The sequence below is a fragment of the Mesocricetus auratus genome, unplaced genomic scaffold, assembly GCF_017639785.1.
Source record: "Mesocricetus auratus isolate SY011 unplaced genomic scaffold, BCM_Maur_2.0 Super-Scaffold_100010, whole genome shotgun sequence".
Taxonomy (NCBI): Eukaryota; Metazoa; Chordata; class Mammalia; order Rodentia; family Cricetidae; genus Mesocricetus; species Mesocricetus auratus.
In genome coordinates this window covers 71,233,381-71,260,304 of record NW_024429194.1, presented here as the reverse complement: position 1 = coordinate 71,260,304, position 26,924 = coordinate 71,233,381, and the positions used below count along the sequence as shown (strand labels likewise).

The 26,924-nt window shown below is 40.1% G+C and overlaps 1 protein-coding gene across 3 annotated transcripts in view; it reads right to left on the bottom strand.

Moving 5' to 3' along the window:
• The window catches only part of Adamts20 (ADAM metallopeptidase with thrombospondin type 1 motif 20), a 118,844-nt gene that overhangs the window by 5,123 nt on the left and 86,797 nt on the right, over window positions 1-26,924 (bottom strand). For 2 of the 3 annotated variants that reach the window (XM_040753924.1, XM_040753925.1), the window contains 9 exons: window positions 22,812-22,979; window positions 17,972-18,145; window positions 17,193-17,363; window positions 15,595-15,795; window positions 14,727-14,856; window positions 14,434-14,528; window positions 14,257-14,348; window positions 13,197-13,330; window positions 9,260-9,351 (listed from right to left, as the gene is read on the bottom strand). In XM_040753924.1, the coding sequence (XP_040609858.1) occupies window positions 9,260-9,351; window positions 13,197-13,330; window positions 14,257-14,348; window positions 14,434-14,528; window positions 14,727-14,856; window positions 15,595-15,795; window positions 17,193-17,363; window positions 17,972-18,145; window positions 22,812-22,979 (1,257 nt within the window). Of the gene's footprint in view, window positions 1-9,259; window positions 9,352-13,196; window positions 13,331-14,256; window positions 14,349-14,433; window positions 14,529-14,726; window positions 14,857-15,594; window positions 15,796-17,192; window positions 17,364-17,971; window positions 18,146-22,811; window positions 22,980-26,924 lie in introns of those variants that run through there. The other variant, XR_005880033.1, reaches the window with a different exon arrangement.

The following is a 26,924-nucleotide window of genomic DNA, read 5'->3' as shown; positions in this document are numbered from 1 at the left end:
TATGTTTTCCTAGACATTATTAATACTTGCTTTATATATTTAGGTGCTATAGTGGTCTGTGTGTGTGTGTGTGTGTGTGTGTGTGTATAATGCTTTGAAATGGCTCCAAGCATAGTTCTGCCATTTTGTGCTCTGTATATAAAACAGGATTCTCATCATTTGTAGTCACAGGTCCAGTGAGATGGCTCATTGGGAAGAGGTGAGTCTGTCAACCTAGTGACCTGAGCTTGATCTTCTGTAGGTCTTCCAACCCTTACACTCATGCTGTTGTGTTTGTGTGTGTGTGTGTGTGTGTGTGCACATACACAATAAAAATTAAACCTAAAGTCATTTACCATTATAAAATCAGAACACGAATCAATTCTGAGACATGATAATAATGCTGTGCTTTCTGTAACACCATATGTCCAGCCAAGATTGAACTCTTTATGTATGGGGATGAGCACAGCCATCTCGTTAATGCACACATTTACTTTAATCTTTAATAGTAAAATGATAAGCACATCGAATCCTTGTCTTAAAGTGAATTTCCTCATGATTGATGGTCACTAAATGTTTGGTGTGCATGTCTATTTTGTGCACCTACACACCAAAGGGTTATGTAAGCAGCTCTGGGCATGCTTAGGAAGCACTGAATGGACTATAAGCCTTTTCAGCTGTGATGACGTCAGCAATGACCGCAGGTCTCGGGAGTTAGGGTCTTTGTCAGTTTCAATGCTGCAAAGCCTTTCAGGCAAGGTGTTAGGGGATAACCTCTTCCTGTCTTTATAGTATAGTAGGGGATTCCTCTGTCAGTGTTGAGTCTCTCCCTACCCAGGGACAACTGTGACGACGGTGAAACTCAAGCCCGATGCACTTACTGCAGCTGTAGAACAGGACATTTGGGTGGGAAGGTGCACACATCTGTGCACTGGGGTGCAGGTGTAGGTTCACTTTCCATAATGTAAGGGTGTGCGTGGCTATAGTTCTCCCACTAAATTGAGACTGATTTCGTTGAGAAACTTATAAGCAGTACATGCCCGGGCTGGGGTTGAAGCTGTGTCTCCTACCCTAACACCCTAACAAGGCTCTGAGGAAGAACATGTTGTACATTCTCTTAAGGTTTGAACCTAGGAAATGAAGACTCAGGACCAGTAAGGTGCAGGGACAGCTCAAGTTCCAAGGAATGAGGCACCACAAACTTGTGACTCTGGACTCTAGACCCTAGGAAAGTGAAACACGGTAGTAGCCCAGGCAGGTAAAGCAGGTAGGAGTTGGAGTCAGGATAACGTGTTACATGGCTCTGAGGGAGGTCAACACTACACAGAGAACTTTAGACTACAGAGACACACAGAGACACAGGTGCCTGGAGGCTGGGCTAGTCCCATTCTAGGTGGGATGGCACTGAGGGTGGGTTGGGTCTGAAGGATGCAATTCAGTTAAGTTCTCATGCTCTGGAACATGAGGCACTATGTCTATTCAGCACCCGGACATGCTGTTATGGGGTTGGCTGAATTTCTAGACCTTTGGAATATGTCTAGCGTCACGTCAGCTGTGCTGCTTGGAGGGTGCTGCTGCTTCCTTCAGTGCACAGAAAGCCTGAAGTGCTCAGGTTCCAGGGTGCAGTGTTCCAGTGGTGTTGTGTTGTTCAACCTGTAGGTCATGACCCCTTTGGGTAGGTCAGATGACCCTTTGACAGGGCTCACCTAAGACCATCAGAAAACACATTTCCATGACAATTTGTAACAGTAGCAAAAGTGCAGTCAAGAAGTAGCAACAAAAACAATTTTATGATTGTGGGTGTCACCACAACATAAGGAACTATGTTAAAGAGTCATGGCGTTGGAAAGGAGAAAACACTGCCATCTCACTATTGACTGTGAGAACAATTAGATATCTGTATACAGAACCCTCCCACTCCAGGCTCTGTGTAAAAATTAATCAGAAATGAGTCATAGGGTAGATATAGAGAAAGACTAGTATGCAAAATAAAAATATTTTAAAATGGAGGAAAAATCCTCTATTCTTCTCCTGTGACAATCTTCCTGCTCCCTCATGTCCTCCTCTCCCCTCCTCTTCTCCCCTTCTCTTTCTCCTAACTCCCTCTACCCCTCCCCCCATGCTCCCAGAGATACCATAATAGAGGGAGTAATTATAGATTTAAAGATAAATCTGGCACTAGGGAAATATCCAGAGCTCTACAAGGAGGACCCCAACTAGCAATCTAAGCAATAGCGAAGAGGCTACCTTAAATGCCCTTTCCCAATAATGAGATTGATGACTACCTTATTTGCCATCCTAGAGCCTTCATCCAGTAGCTAATGGAAGCACAAGAAGACACCCACAGCTAAACACTGAGCTGAAGTCCTGGAATCCAGTTGCAGAGAGGGAGGAGTAATGAGCAAAAGACTCAAGACCAGGCTGGAGAAACCCACTGAAATAGCTGACCTGAACAAGGCGGAATTCAAAAACTAGCATAGGACTGATCCAGACCATCTGAACGTAGATGTCAGTTAGGAGGCCTGGCAGTCTATGGGGCCTCTGGTAGTGGACTGGTATTTATCCCTAGTACACAAATGGACTTTGGGAGCCTATTCCACATAGAGGGATAGTCTCTCACCCTAGACACACAGAGAAGAGCCTAGGCCCTGCTCCAAAGGATATGACAGACTTTGAATATTCCCCCATGGAAGACCTCACCCTCCTTGGGGAGCAAAAAGGGGGTAGGATAGGGAGCTGGTGGGGGGCAGGGGAGGAGGGGAGGCAGAGGGAACTGGGATTGACTTATAAAACAAGCTTGCTTCTAATTTAAACAAAAAATGGAGAAAAATCTTTGTAATTTGTCATTTGATCTCTTAGCTCAATAATCTGTAAGAAATAATACGCCTGATTTCATTAAAATAAAAGGAAAACCTTTTCTCTGAAAGACACTTGAATGAAAGAAACAATGGCTCAGAGAAAAATGCAATATTTGCAAATGGCACTTCTGATAAAGGACATTTGTGTGTCTCTAGAGTATACAAAGGACTCTCGACATTCACCAATAGGAAAACAAACTCAGTGTCAAACACAGGCACAGACATGGACATTAACCTCATTAAGCAAAACACACAAATGACAAATAAGCCCAAACTTAACACCCTTATATGATAGACACAAGCAAACCCACAAATGAAAATAAACTTGGCAATACCAAATGCTGGCAAGGGTGCAAAACATCAAGGGTGTTCATCTTTGCTGGTAAAAAAAAATGGTGCAGCTTCTCTTTACAATGTTCACTGTAGAATCTGCAACAAAATCCTAGGGATTTAGCCTAGAGAAATGAAAACATACTTAAACACCTGTATGTGTGTGCCAATCATAGTTTCCAACACTTGGAAATAACCAGCATGGATGGGTACTGGCACGATCCACTGGAATGTGACAGTTTCTCCAATTCTCTGGGAATCAACTACTAATTATGAGACAGAGAACAAAGTCCACACTATGACTCTTTGGGAACATCTATCTCCCATTGGACATGTGTATTCCCAAGTCATATAACAGTCTCGGACTCCATCTCACATTCAATGTAGTGAAGTTTATTTTCTCTAAAGAATGCCATATGTGTTTGTACTCCTTTTTAGCATTCGTATCCTCGGGTACCCAGTCACATGCAAACATGGGAGGATGTGGTTTTGATGAATCCCAAACAACAGAAGAGGTTCTCTGTGACATCGGGCATCTGGAAGGTATTCATGCAAATGCCATGTAACTTAACACAGAATCTGTTTTATGCATTTGACAGAACATCTCCAAAAATACTGAGCAGTTTGTATTTTTGGTAACAGTAGCCTGGAGCAGACAAATACAGACTGAATATGGATGACACAGCTCCTTTCAAAGCATCCGTCTGTGTCCAAACACCATCTAATTTTGGCACGAAGGTCTGCATTCCAGAAATGTTCAGAACCACACGAGGGGCCATAATACCCTGATGGCAGAAAAGCATCTTAGTGCTGCTTCTCCATCGACTATTTTAAGGCTATGAGAGATGGGTTGACATGGAGTATCTGTCCGACTATAGACTGAGATTATATGCTTTACAGCTACATAATTTCCTTAAGATATTTGTGAGGGAAAAGTATTAGCAAGAAAGAAAACATCTTATCATTTAAAACTTTGGTTGCATAAAAATATCTCACTCACATTCCAGGCTCATCAAGAAATGTCTTGTTTATGATAATTGTCTCTCTGTTAGGGCACTTCCTACAGGGAGAGCTCACCCAGGAGGTAAGATGGATTTTTTTTGATAACTTGAATACCAATGTCCTTTGAATTTTGCTGGTATCTCTCACTGGACAGACTTAAATCAACATGGAATGATGAGGAATAGATTTCCAGAATTTGGCAATCTTTCTGAACAGCAGTATTTGGATGGCCTATTATCGCCAAACTGTTCACATATCTCATGGTACCAAATAGACAGCCAGATGGCAAACTTTAAAGAAGTGCTATTGGAGAAAATTCATCCTTACTGACGTGGATTGGCCACAAGAGAATTACTTTCCATGTGAGAGGGGGGTGCACAGGAAAATGTCATCAATAAAAGGAAGCCATGCATGATGGTGAACATTGTTTAGAGTGTTAAAATATCTTTGGTTATACATCCCTTCAGAGGATGTGTCCGAATAGTCAGACAAGGGTTTTGAAAGGGAGAGGATCTCAAAATGGAAGGAAAGTTCTGGAGAGAGATTTGAAAGGAGTTCATTCTAAGAGGTAGGCATTGATTGCCACATAAGTAGAGGAAAAAGAAGCAGGGAAGAAGAAATACAGATATGAGTAGACCAAGCCAGCCATAATGACTGCATGAGAACATGGGAGTCCTCTGCATAGTTGTTTGCTTTCAACAACATAGACAACAACAAAGAGACATGGTCCAGCAGGTAAATGTGTCTGCTTCAGAAGCATGTGGGACCGAGTTCGGATCCCAGCACCTATGTCAAAAGCCAAGCACGGGTCAAGCACACCTGTAACCGTAGCATAGCGGGAGACAGAGACAATAGGGTCACTGGGGCCTGCTGGCTGACAACCTAATGCTTCTTTCTTTTAAGTTCTAAAACACCATGCCTTTATTGCTCCTGCAAAATCTATGCAATAACAAAATGAAATCAAACCATATTATGGAGCATAATACTTGATTAGTAGTATGTTCATAATCCAATGTGTTTCACAATCAATAGAAAGAACCCTAATTGTATAATAACCACACGACAAATGCTTGTTAAGCTTTATACATATTAATTAAATTTAAGTAAGTCTTAGTGACAGGTTTCAGGATTATATTAAAAGAAGGAAGTAAAGTAACTCATTCTTTTCTATCAGATAACTTCCAAAATAGACATGGAATTTTTTTCTCAATAAATGTTTTTATTTAAATTAGAAACGTGAATGTTTCACATGTCAGTCTCAGCTCTCCTCTCTTATCCCTCCACCAGCACCCCAGCCCCCAGCCAATCCCCACATCATTCCCCAGGGAGGGTGAGACCCTCCTTTGGGGGGGATCTCTAAAGTCTGTCATTTCATCCTGGGCAGGACCTAGGTCCTTCCCCATGTGTCCAGGCTGAGAGAGCATCCCTCTATTTGGAATGGGCTCCCAAAGCTCATTCATAAACCATGGTAAACACTGATCTACTACACAAGTTCCCAGTGATTTCTGTGGCCTCCTCACTGGCACTAAATTCATGGAGTCTGGATCAGTCTCCTGTTGGCCTCTCAGCCATCAGTCTGGGATTCAAAGAGATCCCCCTTATCCGGTCAGCTGTCTTTGTGGGTTTCATCAAAAGAGAGCTTGTCTCAAGGGATAAGGCAGAGAGTGACAGGGCAGGGCATATGACATTCCTCTCTGGCCTTTACGTGAGCATGTATACACATATGTGAATATATACCACAAATACACTTCACTCACACACATGCTCTCTTCATGCACAAGCACAGGCACATGAGTGTGTGTGTGTGTGTGTGTGTGTGTGTGAGAGAGAGAGAGAGAGAGAGAGAGAGAGAGAGAGAGAGAGAGAGAGAGAGAGAGAGAGAGAGACCAAGACAAAAATTAATTATAGAATTTTGCAGAATTGCAGATTGGAGAGCCTGTGGACACTCTCTAACACTAACTGCTGAAAATTAGGAAGTATGAACACCATTTAAACATGCCTATTTTTCTTTTTTATCATTTATTTTTAAATTTAAATTTAAATTAGAAACAAGGTTGCTTCACAAGTCAGTTCCAAGTCCCTCTCCCTTTCCCTCCCCTCCTCCCGTGCCCTCCCCCAATCCCCCCAATATCCCCTCATTTCCCCAGGGAGGGTGAGGCTCACCTTGGTGGTGTCCATAGTCTGTCATTTCATCCAGGGCAGAGCCTAGACCCTCCCCCAAGAGTTCAGGGTGAGAGTGCATCTCACATTGTTGGATGGGAGTCCAAAGTCCATTTGTGAACTCGGGATAAATACAGATCTACTGCCCAAGGCTCAACAGATTACCTAGGCCTCCTCACTGACACCCCTATTCAGGGGGTCTTGATCAGTCCCATGCTGGATTCCCAGGCATCAGCCTGGGATTCAAGAGTTAACCCTTGTCAGGTCAGCTGTTTTTGGGGGTTAAACCAGCCCAGTCTTAATCCCTTTGGTCATCAGTCCTCCCTCTCTGTTACTGGCTTTCTTGAGTTCAGCTCAGTGCTTAGCCATGGGAGTCTGCCTCTTCTTCCATCAGCCACTGAATGAAGGTTCTGTTTCCCTGACTCTCCGGCCATAGGATTGTAGGCTGGCACTCCCCAGATCTATGTCTAAATTCCATATATGAGAGACTACATGCCATGTTTCTCTTTTTGTGACTGCATTACCTCACTGAGGATGGTTTCTTCTAGTGTCATCCATTTGCCTGCAAATCTCAGGATTCCATTGGTTTTTTTTCTGCTGAATAGTACTCCATTGTATAAATGTACCACATTTTCTCTATCCACTCTTCGGTTGAGGGGCATCTAGGTTGCTTCCAAGTTCTGGCTATTACAAATAATGCTGTTATGAACATAGTGGAACAGACATCCTTGTTATATGAATGGGCATCTTTTGGATATATGCCTAAGAGTGGAGTTGCTGGGTCTTGTGGTAGGTTTATTCCCATTTTTCTGAGGAATCTCCATACTGATTTCCAAAGTGGCTGAACGAGTTGGTACTCCTACCAGCAATGGAGGAGAGTTCCCCTTTTACCACATCCTCTTCTGCATAAATTGTCTTCGGTGTTTTTGATTTTAGCCATTCTGACAGGAGTGAGATGGTATCTCAGAGTTGTTTTGATTTGCATTTCCCGGATGGCTAAGGATGTTGAGCACTTTCTCAAGTGCCTCTCGGCCATTTTAGACTCCTCTATTGAAAACTCTCTATTTAGTTCTGCAGCCCACTTTTTAATTGGATCCTGTGGTGTTTTGGAGACTTGCTTCTTGAGTTCTTTGTAAATTTTGGAGGTCAACCCTCTGTCAGATGTGGGGTTAGTGAATATTTTTTCCCATTCTGTGGGCTGCCTTTTTGTCTTGCTGACTGTGTCCTTTGCCTTACAGAAGCTTCTCAGTTTCAGGAGGTCCCATTTATTAATTGTTGATCTCACTGTCTGTGCTACTGGTGTTATGTTCAGGAAGCTGTCTCCTGTACCAATTCCTTCAAGGGTACCAGCCACTTTCTCTTCTAAGAGGTTCAGTGTGGCTGGATTTATGTTGAGGTCTTCAATGCAAACAGTGCAAGACATAAACATGTCTATTTTTAATAATGATATTCTAATTTACTAGAAACCAAGATTTGAGTCAGACTGATGAATGTCTGAATGACCCCAGATCCTCAACAGTTCCTCTGAGGAATAGGATACTGTCAGCCCCCAGATGCACTGTACAGGGACAAAAGCTGTTCTCGGAGCATAATCAGGTTATAAAAATAAAAAATTACACAGCCTTTCCTCGATTGAGATTACCTGGAATATAATATGGCAAGGTTCAAACTTAAAGGTGACTTTGAAAGTAGGATTTTAGTGGTATGCAGGAAGGGGATAAACAATCAGAGTCAGAGCAACAAGTAAATGGAAGGGAATTTGAAGTTTAAGTCCAGGGAAAGGGATGGCTGAGCAAGGCCGTTCTGGGAATCTTTTCTGACCTATAAGACTATCTGATCCAAGGAGCATAGCATATCTGGACCCAACTGTGGAGTGACTGATGGTGCCAGAGCTACCATCCAGCAGTTGAAAGAGAGCAAGGGCTGAAAGCAGTGTCATCGGAGGCGACTGGCCAGGGGTGATGGGGAGTCAGATGGAGAGCTAGGAAATAGGAGACCATAAAGACTGTGCAGGCTGCTCCACACAAAAAATCCCAAATTTGGCAACATGCAGTAATTTACACATTTGAGAAGGTGGGCAGACATAAAGAGACCACACCAAATGCTTCTTAGTGAGGACATCCCTATGCGAGAGTGTCTTCTGTAGATATACTCATGAAGTCCCCTAAATGAGACCATGAAGACACCATCATGGATAGGGTAGATCTCACAAGGCCTCCACCTAGAAGAAGAGCTACAGACTATTAACAGCTGCCGTATCCAAGGATAAGTCCCCATATAGGTTACCCAGTGTCAAGTAGCTAGCCCTAAATGCATATACATGGAGGTGCAAGTGTACAGCTGAGTGGTCCTATTTGTTCATACTTCTGGCAAGGGTAGCAAATGGCCATAGACCTGTGTGTGAATCAAGTCTCATATCATAATCCAGGAAACACATAGCGAATGGACCAGTAGGGTTCACAGTGCCTTCTAGGGTACCTTTCCACTTTCCCAGAGTCTACAGCACATACCAGTACCACCACCCTGGGAATCAAGCCTTCATACATGGACCTTTGAGAAACACACACCAAAAGAACTAATGCCACCTCCAGCAAATAAACAGCACATGCTTGAGATCCATTCATTTACCTTTTCATGCATATCTGTTCATTCTCAAGGACTAGGTTGAAAGACTAAAATGATGAGGAGTCATAAAAGGAGAAATAAGATCTGAATAAGTGATGGGTGTTCCTCTGGAATCTTTAAAATGAACTTAAATATTACCAAAAGTGTTTTTCCTTCAGTTGATTTATAATTTTTAAAATGAATTCATAAAATGAAAGCCTTGGTCATCTAGTTTGATGCTTATGCAATAGTCTGCCATGAAAATTAATGAAGAGAAATACTGTTTCATTATGAATAGGAAAGATAATGAAATATGTATGAGGTACCTGTGGGCATCTGGCAGCACTGTAGCAGTCTCCAGCTGTGGCAAATGGAATTGCCTTTCCAAATAGTGTCTTGGAAAAAAGAAGATCTGTAGCTGTAAAAAATAAATATACCTCATTACCATGGAAATAGCAACACCTTCTTTAGTCTTCAAGTATGCAGTTTGCATAGTATCTTAAACATGCTTATATGATTAGTTAAAATAGTAACAATATATCACCACTATAGCATATAATATAGGACTGACTCAAATGGATGTTTTTTTATTTAACACAAAAAATATACATGACCTAAATTGCCCTAAAAATCACACAGTACATCTAGAACTAAAGAAAAATATGGAAAAATAAATACATGGTCATTCACATTTTATACCACAGCAAATCTCTGAAATAGCTGAAGGGGGCTCAAGGAGAAAATCAGAGAAAAACAAAAAATCTCTTCAAAAGTAGACAAAGAATTCATTACTAGGTTTAGAGGAGGGGAGGCCACTGATAACTTTGATAAGGACAATGTCAGATGAGAAAGACAATAAGAAGTTACTTGGTGTAAGTTCAGGATAGGATAGTAAAGGAAAAATGAGACAGAGACAGAGAGAAGATAGTGTCTCATTTAAGAAATATTACTATCAGAAACACAGAGAAATGGGGCTTGGTGGTGTAAGCCTTTAATCCCAGTACTCAGACAGAAGCAGGCAGATTTCTGAGTTTGAGGCCAACCTGGTCTACAGCAAGATCCAAGACAGCCAGAGCTACACAGAGAGACCCTGTCTCATAAAAGAAGACAGGAGCAGGAAGGAGGAAGAAGGAAGGAAGGGAGGGAGGGAAGGAGAGAGGGAGGGAGGGAGGGAGGGAGGGAGGGAGGGAGGGAGGCAATGAGGAAGGAGAGAAATTAGAAAGAAAAGTGACCAGAGAGTACAATTTGTTCTTAATTACAACGGAAGTACTAAGAGTATATTACATGGATCATATAAATGACCCAACAAAGAATTACTGGTATAAAAGAGGAAATGAGAGTTGCTGGAATAATGTCCTTGAGTCATATCTGTAAGACAACCAAGGAGATGTGCCGTCACTAGGAGCAGGAGCAGAACGGTTCGATGACAATAAATAATCGAAGAGGTGACACATGGGTAAAGTCTCCGTGAACTAACTGGTAGTGCATCTGTAGGAACTCAGGACATTCCCCTTGGGTTATGTTGTTTATGTTTCCTGGTAAATAAGGGAGCAAGATCACCACTGGTGAAATGGAAGACTGAAGACACTAACATGTCAGAAATTTAAAACTGGAAAAGAAAGTGTGATTTGAGTACAGGGAAAGCAGAAGGGGAATGCACTACACACATGCCGTAGGTTTGTTTGGTAGAGCCAGGCATCCACGAAAAGTTTAGCAGTCACACATTTAAAATGAGACCAGTCAGAACTGTGAATGGCTTGTCACATTCAGTTTCATAATATAGGTATAGTGTGTGCCTGTGTGTGTGGTATGTTGTCGCACCTGCTATGCAGCCTGCATCCGAGAATGTAGCGAGGTGGTCGGGATAGATGACACAGAGACCGTTCGGTTGCTTTAAGAAAACTTTATGCTTCCCAAGTCAGCTTAGGAGGAGACCCCAAGTCTGCTTAGGAGAGAAGTCTCTCCAAGAAAAAAAACGCTTCCCTTTTTAAGGACTTCTGCCATCCATCTACATACAATTCTTTCCAGACTTCTCACCCTCCTGGCTGGTGGTTTAATCTCCGGCCCCAGAATCAGGGAAACACAGCAGGGGGGACAGGAAGAAGCATCTAGCCATAGGGGATGTCAAAGTCATGGTGTTTCAGTGAGCAAGCCCTTATCTGAGCCCTATCAAGAGCTTTATAGCACTGAATTGTTTTCAGTAAACATTATCTCACAGCTGCTGCTCCCAGGCCGAAGGGGAAGTGGGTTTCTGCTCAAGGTCTGGTGTCCCCACAGTATGTGCTTGTGCATGGGTGTGTGCGGTTCGTGCATGGGTGTGTGTGGTTCGTGCATGTGTGTAGCACAGGAGTCTGAGAAAGAAAAAGAAAGGGGTTAAAAATGTATACAAGTGATATTGCATGCTTAGGGCTCAGGCCAATGACTGGCAACATGAGAGTTTGGATTGACAAATTAGTGAAACATAGCACCCAATTACCAATAGATAAGCTACTGAGTGTAGGTAATATAGTGGTGCTAACTAACCAACAGAATTCACATTTTAAAGTAACAATCAATATTTAGTCAGGAATATTTATTATACCAAGACATTAAATTGATATACTAAAAGTATCATCTTTTTAACCTTCATAGAAAAGGCAAAAAGAATAGAAAGCAAGAAAAAAGAGAAATCAAAAGCCCTTAGAGGCAGCTTTTAATCTTACAAAGGATGGAAACTGGGTTAAAAGAGAAACCCAGGGCTATGTGGTAGTGGAAACAAGGCATTCACACACAATAGGACTCCAGGGTCTGTGCTCATACCTGCCTCAACACAAAACTGCATCAACACCACAAACATTCCCCATCCTCCCTAACACATGCAGAAGTTTAATACACAGCATCACATGCCAATCAAGTGGGCAGAAACACAGTTCAACTATAGTGTTTCGGAAACCAAAACAGAGCAAAACAAAACAAAATCCAAGGGGAATGGAGAGATGGCTCAGCAGTTAAGATACTTGCTGTCCTTGCAGAAAGGAGTTAGGTTCCCAGCACCATGCCAGGTGGCTGACAACTACCTGCAACTCCAGCTGCACAGGATCCAACACCCTCTTCTGGCTTCCTCAGGCACCCACACTCATGCACACACAATGGCCCCCTCCAAATAATAATAACACAAATCTTTATAGTAAGCCATAAAGATAATGTACGGGCTAATTTTATTGTCTCATATAGAAGAGTCTATGTTTTAAGGTGGGGCCTTTGGGAAAGGATTATATTAGATTTGGTCACCAGGGTGGAGCCCAAATGATGGAGCTGGGTACCCAAAGAAAGAAAACATATTATCATATACACACATACAATCCCATCACCGAGGCCTGTGCTGTGCTAATTGATCTTTCTTTATAAAGCAACTTACCTAAGGTCTAACAGGAGTTATAAAAATGGGCTAAAACACTGCAGTAAAGTCATAACTGTCATTACAAGAAAAACATCAAATCGCCACATGGCCATAATTTAGATACTGTACATTCATGCAAATTCTGTCTCTATGCACTGTATAATGTGCTGGCTTCAATGAGGACAGAAACAGGACTTATGATGGCAGACGGGCACTCTTTGCTTCTTCATGCAGAGATATAACTCTAAGCATGAAGCTGCACCATGGCCAGCATGCTGCCGGGGCCATAGGTACTTGCAACTTGAGTGAATTACCAGTTAATTTCTAGAAATATGGAATGTTCTTCAACCTGAGTTCTCTGACCAGAACTTCATTCCTCCTCAGTGGTGCTTAGCTAAATATAAACTGAGACAAGCCACTCTCATAAGAGAAACTTAATTTTATCATCTATGACAGCTTGATGTAATATCTATCTTATCTGATACAGGGTTGTTTAAAAGATAAAATGATATGATATAATACTCAATAGTTCATAATCTGGAACTAACATAATTGTTCTAAATCTTACCAAAAAATCTTACACTTATATTGAGGATATTAATTTATTTTAACTTAATATGGTTGAAGATTTTTTAAAGGTATCATTTAAGTAAGATAGCCTTATTTGAAGGAACTATCTTATGACTGTCATTATATAGCATTTGTAACAAAGGCCCCCACATTTCATGTCATTACAGGGAACATACATATCTAATCATTGTAAAGAAAGCCATTCTGTATAATGATGGGTTCTTCATTATATCCTGTCATATATACTAGTACATGGCTGGATATTTCCTTAGCAAGCAGAGGCCTTTTGTTTTCCAAGGAGACATAGCACTTACTTTTGATTTGCATGGAAGTGAGATCAACTCTCACTTTGCTGAAAGCAGTGTGTCCAGCAGGCAGGTAGTCATTTTTACAAGCACAGTCTTGCCTCCTGCTTCCATTGAAGGGGCATTCGTAGGGATTTTGAAGTCTGAAACAACATTGGGACATTGGGTTACTTGATACATTTGTTAGAAGAGGAGAAGCAGAGTTTGGAAGTGGTGGCATATACTTTTAATCCCAGCCCTCAGGAGGCAGAGGAAGTAGATCTCTGACTTTGAGGTTAGCCTGGTCTACAGAGCAAATTCTAGGACAGCTGTAACAATACACACACACACACACACACACACACACACACACACACACACATAAAACTTAAGAAAGAAGAATCACTTCTGTTCTTCCACACCATGGTGACAACTGAGAAAGAAGCAGAATTCACCAGGACTAATGAGGTAGTTTGAATGTAATTGGCCTCCATAATCTTATAGTGAATGCACTTCTTGGTGTGGTTTTGTTAACGTGGGTATGGCCTTGTTGGAGTAAGTGTATCACTGCAAAGGCTGGCTTTCAGGTTTCCTATGCTCAGGATACCACCCATGTCTCAGTCAACTTCCTGTTGCCTGCTAGTTGTTGGACTCTCAGCTACCTCTCCAGTAGCATGTCTGCCTGCATCCTACCATGCTCCCCACCATGTTGATAATGAACTGAACCTCTGAAACTGTAAACAAGCCCCTTTTCCTTACAAGAGTTATCAACAAAGACAACTAACATGCAGCATTCTTAGTGGGAAATTCAAGGAACATTTCTATGAAAAAATGGAGATATGATTCTCCCAGATTTTATTGCTTGGGTTAATTGGATTTCTATGAAAATAGATAAGATCTTAAGCTTATCCCTCCTGTATTGTCCCGCATTCACCCTCTTATTGATTACAGGATAATACAATGGCTAAGATCTAATGTGTTCACCTCTTTCTCAATTGCCTATCCTACATGTGAACAATCCCAATGTCATGCCAGAGGTCCAATATCTGTGGATCTTAAAAGAGTACAGATAGAACAAAGTATTTCATACCTAAGGCCATATACTTCAGAAAAGTTGTCTTCACCTTTGACCAGTGGTAAATATTCTTTAGGGCTCTCCAGTTGCATGCCTGAACAATAGATCTAATGGGAAAATACAAATATCTAGAAAACACTTTACAAAGACAGGGTCAAAGTTAAAATCAATTAGAAATGGCTTTCATAATACCTTCACTATTCTTCCCCTGATGTTAAGGTCGTAGTCACCATCTTTGGTAATGTTGTTCATAACTCGGATTTCTTTGCAGGTGGTAAATAACTTACCTACAAGGACAAATTAGTGCCACACATCAACACTAAACAAATCCCAAACAGCCTGGACTTGACCATCAGAATCAACGCTGTACTCTGAAGGTCTGACACTGTGTTGCAGAGTGTCACAATCGCATGTATCTAGTTTCATATTTGAGCTAAAACTTAGGGACACTGGATGCTGGGTAGATTTTGGTATCTATTACTTACAGTCATTGGCATAACATTTCTTTTGAGCATCTGGCTTTAAACGCTTTAAGCATAAGTCACTGGGCCAACCGTTCTCAGTCCTGCATTCTACTCTTCTCTCCATTATCCCATTTCCACAAGTTACTGAGCACTGTCAACACAGTAAAGTTTGAGGGAGAATATATAACAAGTAATAAGGCCAGGAAATCCATACTGCCTTCTCCAAGACTAGGCTCTTTCAGAACAAAGTGAGGGTCAGTAATGGTTAGAACTATAGGTGATGCAAAAATATTCTGGGGCAGGATAAGCACTGGAGAAAAAAAATCCTTCAGTATAAGCCTGTAGCTGTCGTTTCTCAGCTACTGTTTTTTTGTTATTTATTTTGTATAGTTGTATCATTAACAATCTACAAACATTTAGCAAACATTAATTGATGAGGCTTATTAAAACTGCTTATATATACATAGCATACTACAAATACTTAATAAACATTAATCTCATTTATTACTGTTACTACAGCTACCTAGAGGTTTTCCTTATTTCCATTAATTAAGTTAATAAATAGGATGTGGTATAAATAATATTTATTATAGATATGTTAGAGAAGGCTCCTTTGCTTAACTGATGTTTCTGAAGTATGTACATAAAGTCCAAACCACTGTACATGTTCTCCAAAGACAACAAATGAGGGTTATTGTTATCTTCTTATAAGCAAGTTAGAATAAGCACAGACATGGTAAGATTCTTATGCAAATAACTAATAAGATTACTTTTAGACAATGGTGTAGAAGATGAACTTGGAAGGTATACTTAAAATGCAGATTACCAGGCATTCCACCTCTGAAAAGCCTTATGCAAAGGGCCTTTAGATTCAGAATTCTGGACTGACCTTGCTCCATTTCCCCACTTTCCAAGTGGCTACATGCAAACAACTTCCAATGTTGCATTTGTACACATGAGGAGGAGGTGTCACGGGGCATTCTTCATAATCTATAGGCTGCAACTGATGGAGAGCATGCTTCTTAGAGAACTGGATCCTGGTGCAGTATGTAATCTTCTGTGGGTGAGTGAACCCACAGTTACCTGCACACTGGAAAATGCACACTGGTAAGGAAATGGGGAGTCCTGAAACTCGCCCAAGGCCTAATTAAGCTGCCTAATATGTATCATGTACATCATTTCTACCTCAACTTGTTTAACCAGCTTCACTCACAGTGGGAAAGCCAAGGTGAGGAGACACTTAGGCAGCTTACACAGAGTCATGCCAGAAAACACGAAACATGAAGATTTAGCCTAGATTTTGCATCTGAGGAGCCTGTGAGGTTTCTCTCTTTCCATTCTTGAACCTGCTATTCTGCCTACTGGACCTAGATCCTGTTCTTATGTCATTCCAACAGTCTTGATTCTTCACACAATAAAATCTGAAGATAGAAATAACTCATAAAATACACATTTTCTCTCACAAGATTGTTTGGATAGGCAGAGTTCCTTATATTTTGATATGAATCTTAGGAGCAGCTAACCTGCGAACGGTAGTTGGAACTTTGTGAAAAAGGTCAATAACAATACCATGGCTCACTGTGTTTCAACAGATAAACCAAGTAAACTCAAGTTCTGTTGGGTTTGTAGGGCAGTCATGTGCAACTTTGTAGATGTGGGTGATGATTTCATATCATTAATGAAAATAGTGAAAACATATCATATCTAAATCGATGAATTAAAATGATACGACAGAATAAAATATAGGTGTACATCCTTTTGGTCAAAACTAGGCAGTTATTTTATAGATGTGAACCCTAAAGTCCACAGAACCACAATAGCAAAAGGACTAATAAACTTGACATCAACAATTAAAAGTGTGTATCAAGAAATTACCAAGTATGGGAAACCTACCTTCTAGTTTTCAGTCAGGGGATCCCAAAAGGCCCCTCCCCAAACAATACAGGCTATTGCCCTTCGTTAACTCCCAGAATTTGAAGGTGAGACCCTATTGCTGAAGATACTATACAACTTGGAAGGACTGAGTTAGAATTAACCTGGAGCTTCTTCCCTGAGGACAAGATTTCATAGTATGGAAGGTGCTAAGGTAGAGAACCAGTTAAATCCTATCCTGCAGGCATCTATGAACCATGCCAATGACAAGCATGGCAAGATAAGCTCAAGGGTGAGAGAGTGCCACATATCTTGGAAGTAATCAGCAGTTGTCTAGTTGGATTTAAGACCCACTTATTAAGTAAGAATTCATGACCTGATACTAGTCAACTAGTAACTACTAGTAAACTAGCCAGCTACCTGCAGCTGGTGAGGTCATAAACCCAGAAGATAATGTACTTTCCTAAACCAACTTAATTCCCAATAATATTCTAAATCCATATTTTACCCTCCCTCCACCCAGATAAGTGTAGCTCTAATACCTCATCAGAGATGATTATTTTACACCAGGGTGTTTTATGATAGCAGAAGGGAAAGAAGCTAAGATAACCTTACCTGTGATGAGTTTCCTGTCACCACCACATACTTGCAGAGAGGGTTCCTGCACTTCTTGGTTGAAAGAGGTCTCGTTAAAGGGTCGCAGAAACTTTCATTCACTTGTATATTTTGTTCATTCGTGCATTTCACTGGGCGATAGGTCTCTTTTTTCTTACATGATGTTGAACACTAGACATGCAATGAGAAAACCAGTAACAGTTTTCCATGTTCAAAGTCCTTGCAAGCATACTTGTCAAGATAGGGGGATAGTGGTATATAATTTCAAAGTCAGAACTCCAGAAGGGAGGCAGGAGGATCAGGATTTCCAGGGCAACGGGGGCCACAGGAGCCTCTGCCTCAAATTAAGGGGTTAGGGGAAGCTAGTACAGAAAAGGATAGAGAAAAGGAGGGGAGGGGAGGGGAAGGGTGGAGAAGGGAAGAGAAAGGAAGGGAAGAGAATGGAAGGGAAAGGAAGGGAAAGGAAGGGAAGGGAAGGGAAAAGACAACTCAGCAAATATAGCTGTTATGTACAAGCCTGGCAACTTGAGTTCAACTCTAAGAATTCACACAGTGTCCTCTGATCCCCACACAGTGCCCTCGGATCCCCACACAGTGCCAAAACAAACACACAGCAAATTTCGCACATTCTCATATCACACACACACACACACACACAAACACACACACACACATTCATACACACATACATTCATACACACATGCATACACAGATGATAATAATAAAGTTTTTAAAAACTAAAAGCAAAGAAGAAGGCCATGCCCTTGCTAGCACTCACATCCATCCAGGCTCCTGCTGTCCACTGGTATTTCACGCAGTCCTGATGCCAGCACTGGCGGTGTTCCTGAGGCCGGCTGGCTGGATCACACATGACTTCAGCCACTGGACCGGTGCCTCTCAGTCTGCAGTACACTTCTCTCCACTGAAGCCCTGACCCACAGGTAACAGAGCACTACAAAGGAGCCCAGAAGATCGGAACAGTGTAGCTAGCAAGTACCAAAGCACATATTGATAGCAAAAGAGAACATTGCACACTTTCTTATTTGTTGTAAACCTGCCTTGCTGTCGTATCATATATTAGGTAGAAAAATCCACAAGTGTGTTTACCATTGTCTTATCTAGAGATTCTATATAAATACATAGGTTTTTAAGAAGCTGTTGTTCACAAAGTACTTCAAGTTTTCTGGAAACTGTCAACTTAATCAAGCTATTCTACATGGCATCCCACTGTGGTAACTTTTTCCTGAGTTAAATATACATAATGTCTATAAAAATCACCACACAGGGCTACTACACTGTTCTAAATGAGACTTAAATTCTACTACGCCATTATTTCCCACCAAAAGATAATTTCTAAGACTTTTGCTATATCCATATTCGATGTGCAACATCCACTACAATTTGAACGAGTTGGGCGCTCAAATAGTTGCTAAGCTGTTGAGTCTTGACTATATTTCTGTGAGCCGCATTCTGGAGAAGCTTGTGTAAATGATAAACTTAGACAGCCTTGTCTTGGTCTTCCAGTCCTCATTTTTGTTAGCATTACTAATGAGCGTTTGTCCCTGTCCATATTTCTACAAACACTTCTTTCAGTCAATCCGAGATTCTCTAAGATTGTAGATCTCACATCAGCTCTGCTGTTCTTCTCCAGTGCTCCCCAGGCCTGCCCTTACCCCACACACAGCAGTGCAAGCCTCTACCACACATGCCTCCAGGCTCTCCCTGCCCTACACTGGTACCCAGTTCCAAATCCACCTGGTCGCTTTGATACTTGTGGCAGCAGCATCACCATCACTTGCAATTTCCCCTCCTCATCTGTTTGAGCTGCTGTTCATATACACCTACGGGTGGCTCAAAAGCAACAGACATTTATATCTCACAGGTGGAAAGTTCAAAATGAAAGCATCAGAATATTTGATCTCTGTTGAGATGTCTCTTGCCTTATAGACAGTCATCTCTTCTTCCTCACCCATAAAAGAGGCTGGGAGCTTTCTAAAGGCCCCCTTCACGTGCAAGATAATATCAATTACAAGGGCTCCACCCTCAAGACTCACTTCCCAAAGTCCCTACTGCCAATAGTATTACTTGGAGGGTCAGGGTTTTAACATATGGGTTTGGGGTGGACACACACTCTTAGCATGATGAAAGACAATTGAAGCTTTGCTCTCTCTGTTAAGCCCTCACTGATTTGCCTCCTAGGAATGGAGACTCTGCAAGTCTTCAACTCTGTGATGTCTGGTGTTCCCAAATACATTCATATCATAATAACAGATACTGACCAATAGAAAGCTGTAAAGCCAACATTAATAAAACATGGAGAAGTTTTAAAGACATTTATTAATTGTGATTTTGGTTGTCTGTGTCTCATTATTCAAGAAGGGATTGGAGGTTACACAGTGTAATAATGTTTGAAGACTCATTGGTATTCTCAAGAGGGATAAGAAAAAATATAAAACTGTTTTTCAAACTCTCTGTTTTTACAGGCACCCAGATGATCTAACCCCCTCTTTTCCACCGAAGGATATGTTTTATAATAAGAAAAACATTTAAATCTCACAAACACTAAAATCTAAAAAAACTTACCCAGTGTCTCAGACCACTCTCACAGACTACAGCAGCTTTTCACTTGAGTGGCTGCCAAGTCTGACCCTGTGGGTTGCATGGTTATGTGGCAACCACAGACATCAAAAACACATTCTGTCTTCCCTCTTCTGAATACTATGCATATTTCTCCAGCTTACATTGACCTGTAGGCTATGCATAGGCTATTGAGTTCTCCCATCTCATTAAGTATGTTCACCAAAAAGTCATCTGATCTTGGTATGGGGGCAGCAATGTATGCTTTGCAGTATGCATAATACTAGATAGACTGACATACCTAGATGCAGTTTAGCTCATGTAAACCTCTCACAAAATTACTAGCCTATAGCCAAGTGTTGGTGGCGATCGTCTTTAATCCCAGCACTCGGGAGGCAGAGGCAAGTGGATCTTTATGAGTTCGAGTCCAGTCTGGTCTACAGAGAGAGTTCCAGGACAGCCTCCAAAAACAATACAGAGAAACCCTGTCTCAAAAAACCAAACAAGCAAACAAACAACCCCCCCAAAAACCCCAAAATTACTAGCCTATAAAATAGTCGAGTTTTATAGTTCTGAAAATCTTACAATCTGAGAAACATAAACTCTATTTGTATAAAATACACATTGTAACCTTGAAAGGGAATCTTTGAAAAAAAATTTAGTTTACAAAACCCTTTTAAGCAAGAGGTTCTACCAAACAGTGTCCTTTAAATCAACAAAACACATGGTTTGTTTGGTTTCGTCTTTCGACACGGCCAAATTCTTTTTATTTTGAACATGGTTACTTAGTTATAAAAGGGCTTGTCATCTCTTCACTGATTACAGTTGTCACATTGTTGGATTGTTAAATATGGAGGCTAAGTGTACACCTTTGGACCAAGATGTACAGAAAAATACCACATTAACTCTCCCAAAGAGGACAGAACACTGAAAAGGCACTGGACAACCAAATCCACAGAAATTTCCAATACACAGTGGACAACTCCCAAGTTGAGTTCAGGTAGGACCAAGATGGTGTGGCTGTGAAGTAGGACAATGGTTTGCTCTTCTTGGTCACCAACATTCCCGTGGTTCCCAAGCATCTTTCTCTGCTGTATCTGTTCATGATTGTATCCAGGGGATCTTTTCTGGTCTTTGACCATCTGCCCCACAAAAGCAAATGCGTCATCTTTCCCAATAAGTTGGCTTGGCTTACTACTAAAAATGAAATGATGAAAACTCTACTAAACGAGTAGGTTTCCAGAGCTTCAGAGGTAGGGATGAATGTTACGATCAAAAAAGACACAGATACTCTGTACAGAGTCTTCCTTCTAAAATGAATTGTTTTTCCTTGTCACAGAAGTAAGTTCCATTCATCCAACCAGTCCCTAGGCCCCTGCCAGAAACAAATGACCACTCATGGGGCTCTTACTGTTTGATTTATTCTATAAAAAGTACTCTCATGAAGCCAAAATATTCAGGCTGTCCTTGTATTACAAATGCTAAGTAATGTGTTCTACACATGTAGACTTTCAGAGGTACTCACAAGATAATCACTGGTTGCTTCTCTGTTCCAATGCCATAAATTGTAGCATGGCTTGAGTATAATTATTATAAAATAAGTTCCTTTTTATTGCCACCTTGCATGATGCCTCAGCTACAAAGACTCATTTGGAAAACAGCTGGCCATATTATTCAAATGACTTTTAAAGGAGTGAGTTTCATTTGTTATCTGATAATATTCCTAATGTGTTTAGTGATGTATGTTAATTACTGCTGCTAAACAATGACAAACATTGAAATGTAAGACCATTTGTGCCTTATTTCCAGATGTGTGGCTTTAGAGGCAAATTATATACTTGAGTCATTAAAAAGAACAAATGAACTCACCACCCCTGCACGCACATAATGTCCTAGAAACAAGACAACCTTTTTTTCCATTTGTGTTTGGGGATTTCCAGCTTTGCTTGCTAACCCCACACTGAGCAGAGTTCTCAATGTGTCAGGTCCAACTATGATACTGAGTGTCATTCATATGGACAGTGTCTGTGCCTAGGGGGAATGTTTCCAGATTTCTTATCTCCCTCGATCAGGGCCAACTTAGTAGAAAATTTAGAAAGGCAATACAAAAATCTCATTCTACTCCTTTTACTTCAGAGATCAGTGAAATGTCACCAAGCTCCCAGCACAATGACCCTTTGCAGAAACTGCCTGTTCTATGATGAAACTAGAGGTGTTTTTTTTAAACTCAGTATCAATGAGATGACACAGTACCACTCAAAACTCAACTGTCCATTTAAAAAGTATGTAGGTTTGGGATTCTTGTCCCTGAATATTCTGAGGCACACCATCCACTTTTCTTTCAAAACTGAATTGTCAGTCTGGACTCATTAGTTTATCTGTTTCTTTCATGCTGAGTTTTCTTAGCACATCCAAAGTTACCTACATCTCACACCTTACTTGTTCTGCATGCAATTTACTATCTGTCTCTCCAGGATGCCATCTTTACTGAAATCCAACACACTGAGATTAAAACAAGGCCATTATTTATACATCCTTGGATATATTTTGTTGTTAGTTAATAAAAATGATATCAGTAACCATGAGCCTCATGTTCACTAGCAGAGTTTCCTATTAATATATAACCTCAAAATAAAATCAAGTAACTAAATTGTTTTACCACTAGAATTAAGCAAATGTAACAACACTGTATAGTGTTGAGAACAGTGCAGAAAATTCTCTCTGCAACTCTCAAAGTTATTACAAATACTAAATTCAGATTTTTAAAATGTAAGTATAAGATATCTAGGATGATATATAGATGGAAAAGAAAGGAAGAAGGAATAAAGATAAATGATTGGTAGATAGATGGAATAGATGGTAGATTAGACAGAAGATGATAGATAGTTAATAGATAGAGAGATAGATAAGATATATGATAGATTAGATAGAGGATGATAAATAGAATAGATAGATGATTAGATAGATAGGTAGACAGACAGATAGATAGACAGACACAGATAGATAGATACAATATGTGACAGTTGTAAAATGCCACATACCTCCTTCCATCTGTTGGCTTTCCATGAAGGGCATCGTCCTGATCTACAAACTTTGTAGGTTCGAGGTTTCTGCAGATGGCTGCAATAATTTTCTTCTAATTTTCTTTGGAATTTATCAATGCAAAGGACCTCTCGGTACTTTGTACCTCTGCCACAAGAAGTTGAGCACTACAGAAGATATACAAATATATACAATGTATTTTTATTAACTTATCTTCAAGAAACATAAAGCAAAGTAAACAAAACACCATTGCTTCAACATTCTTGTTAAACATTGTCTAGTATTTCCAGTTGGTGAGAATTTGAAATTTGACAATCTGCTCTGGACCATTAATTGGTACTGACATTGCAAAACAGCCATTTCTTCCATAGAAGTACTGATTGTCTAAAATGTACTAGGCATAAACTCTGGCACATAAAGATTTAGATTCACTAAAGTTAAAAACTGTTTTTAACTAACTGAATGTTATGCCCAAACCTGTAATCTAGTATGTACATAGGCATATGTATTATATTTTACACTAAAATCCAATCTTTCTCCATAAATACAAAAAAGTCCTCATTATCACTCAGTATAATGAGCCAACTGAGGGAGCAGTTTTGTTTCTTAATACATTATGTCTATATCTTGCACATCTGTATCCTAGCAGTCATCTAATATAGACAGCAAAAGTTTTGAAAATATAATTCCATGTATGAGGTCAGTGTAGTGTGGTGTGGTAGACAGCTTGGGCTTTGTCACAGAACAGTTTTGTACCAGTTTCCTCTAGTAGGAAAGAGGTTAAAACACCATTCCCACAAACTCCCCATCAAGAGCCACATAAGAGGAGGAGGACAGATTGTCCAATATAGTCCTATTACTCGTGTAGATCCTTACAAAATATTAGATTCCCCTTCTGCTGTTCTTCTTTATGAGTTCTCAGAGAGTGTACTGATAACTTCAGGATGATACGTGGACCAGGAAAAGTAAAACACAGAAGACATGGATCCCAGCCAACTCTTATTTGCGTCAATATGGAAGGAGTGTCTCTCTATCATCAGCTCTCCAACTTATACAGTAAAAAATATTTTAAAATAGGAGTAAAGATTTGATTAATTTAGAACTATGTAATAAAGTGTGAGAATGTTAGATATTGTATTATATATAATGGGCATACATACATACATACATATGCACATACACACATATATTTAAAAATGAAGAAGCTGGAGGGATGGCTCAACAATTAAGAGTGGTAACTGTTCAATTACTAGAACCAAAACTTGGATCATAGCACTCACAATAAAAGCTTGTTCTGTCTCAAAATCCTGTAACACCAGCTTCCATAATCCATCATCTTCTCTAACGTCTACTCACGTGTTCATGCCCGTATGTGTGCGCATGCGTGCATGTGTGTGTGGTGGGGGATGTAAGCAAGAACTCAAGCATGTCTGTGCAAACATGAATGCTTCTGTGTATATGCATGCAAATCAATATATGTGCACACATACTCATGTAGACTCATGTACACACATACATTTTTTATTTGTTTTCAAGATAGCATGTCACTATGTAGTTCTGGATGACACAGTGGTGCTCACTATGTAGACCATGATGGCCTTGAAAGCACAGAAATCTGTATGCTTCTGTCTCTAGTGATGGGATTAAAGATGTGCCCCACCACATTCAGCCAAGATAAGTCTTAAACTTCATACTGATTTTGTAGAAGACTCAAGTTTGATTCCCAGCACACACATACAGTGGCTCACAATCACCTGTAACTCCAGCTACCATGAGCACAATGCCATCTTCTTGCCTCTATTAGAACACTTGCACACAGACACACATATATAACCCTTACACAGATTCATAATTACAAATTAAAAATAAATCTTAAGTTTTATGTATGGCGATAGATATGGATCTATCTGCAATCTTCTACATGCCAGCATCCAGTTATGACAGCACCATTTGTTATAGATGCTTTCTTTTTTCCATTGTATAATTTTAGCTCCTTTGTCAAAAATTAAGTATGTGGGTCCACATCAGACCTTACCTTTTCTTTCCTTCACTGTTTATTTTTCTAAATATAACATTGCACATTAATAAACACCATATATTATGCACTAGCAAGCACATATTATTGGGGAGCATGATAATTATCTCACATAATACATGCTCACCTACAGAATGTTTTTCTTAGACTTGTATTATTTTTATAATTTTGAATTGTGATATTTGAAAGACAGCCTTCATGACTCTCTATTAGTTCCTTTTCAAACACAATATTTATTGTGGTTACTCACAGGGAGGCTCTTTGTATATCACCTCTTTCTTTGCCAAAGTAGTTATAAGCCAATGATGCATACTCTGCATGAAATGAACTACACATGGTTGGTTCCAAGTAACATTAAACTTGATGAAAGTCATGAAAACACTACAAGATATTAATCATCATGAAAATTACACAGTCAAAAATTACAAAATTAAATAACTTGTGAAAGGAAACCTTTTAAGTTCTTCGGAGAATAATGCTTGTTCACAGACAACACAGGTCTTATGTATTTGTTTGCTATACTTCAACCAGATGTTGTCCATGTATGGCTACTCTTGGAAATGACTTTTAGCGAGACTCCAAGAAATGACAAGTAAAGTTGCAGAGTATTACAGGTATTTCTTAGACTGACCCACTCATTTACAAAAAAAAATGCAACAGGAGAAGAGACTGAACTTGAGACTTTCATTTAAATTCGACAGTATCTCTGCATGGGATGCTGACTCACATAGAATGAAGCAAAAATTCAACTCTTCGGAAAACAACAGCTTCCTCTTCATTTTTGATTCTTTTTCTTCCACCTCATCTTAGTTACCTACAGTGTGATTAGTTTAATCCAAACCATGACTAAACACATTCTATATGCAAACCAATTATATAAACATGTTTCACAAGAAAATTTTTATTTTTATGAAAGAAAACTTAGTAAACACAATTTCAAGTATATTTCTCATTTGCTCAAGAAATGGCAATGCTATTCTCTGGTCTTTAATTCTTTCTCTTCTTACTTCATCATACATCCAGTTTTAATCAAGATTCTTTTCAAACATTGTATTACATAGCTTGTCATCGTGGTTTTTTTTTCCTTCATTTCATTTTATTTGTAAGGGTGTTTTTTTGCCTCCATATATGTCTGTGTGCCACATGTGTGCGGTGACTGCAGGGTCCAGAAATGGACACTGGATGCCCTGAGACTAGAGCTGCAGATGGTTGTGAGCTGCCATAGGAATTAACGAGCAACTGGTGCACTTCACTGCTGAGCTGTCTCTCCAACTTCATTATCATAAAAATTTGGAGGCACAATAATATTCCTCACTCTTTAATGTTAGACAAAGCTCGTTATTTGCTTTCTTAGGTTAAGTATCCCAAGTTCTTTTACTTCTCTGCGGGCCCTAAATTTGTCTAAATACACAGACATGAGCACGCACATACATATACACAGCCCTCTAAGCTATGAGAGCTCTGAAATCAAAGATTTGAAAGTAATTTATGCTTTGGATGGACTTAAAATAAAACCCTTCCTCTTGAATTCTGAACAAGTACAGATCTGTTTCCTCCAAGTCCTAAGGAAGAGTAACTGCAGTATTTTATCACGTCTGATGAATGCCATGTGGGAATTTCTCTAAAGCAAAAGAGAAGATGCTATGCAAAGACTTATGTTTTCATTGGAAAGAGGCAGCAACACCATAAACAATTGTGAAACATTACTTCCCTTCTTCACCCTAACCACACTGCATTCTGAACTGGGAAAACTGTACAAAGGAGTCCATCTCAGAGGAACCCACAAAACAGCGATTGTTTCCTCTGGTACCTCTGAAATATTTGTTCTTTTTATCTCAACCTTTAAACCACTGATATCTTATTATTCCCCTAGAATTTTAATAATGCCATGCAGCTTCTTTCTTGCATTCTTGTCAATGATATTTTCTTAAAAGTCACCTGTATCACCTACTCTCTTTCAAAACTTGTGGATTGCTTATTCAGAACAGTTCCCACGGTAATTTCTCATCCATTTTCTACAACATACTTTGGTCACACCCACCACCCTCCTCTCCTGTTGTCTCCTTCCCTATCTCAA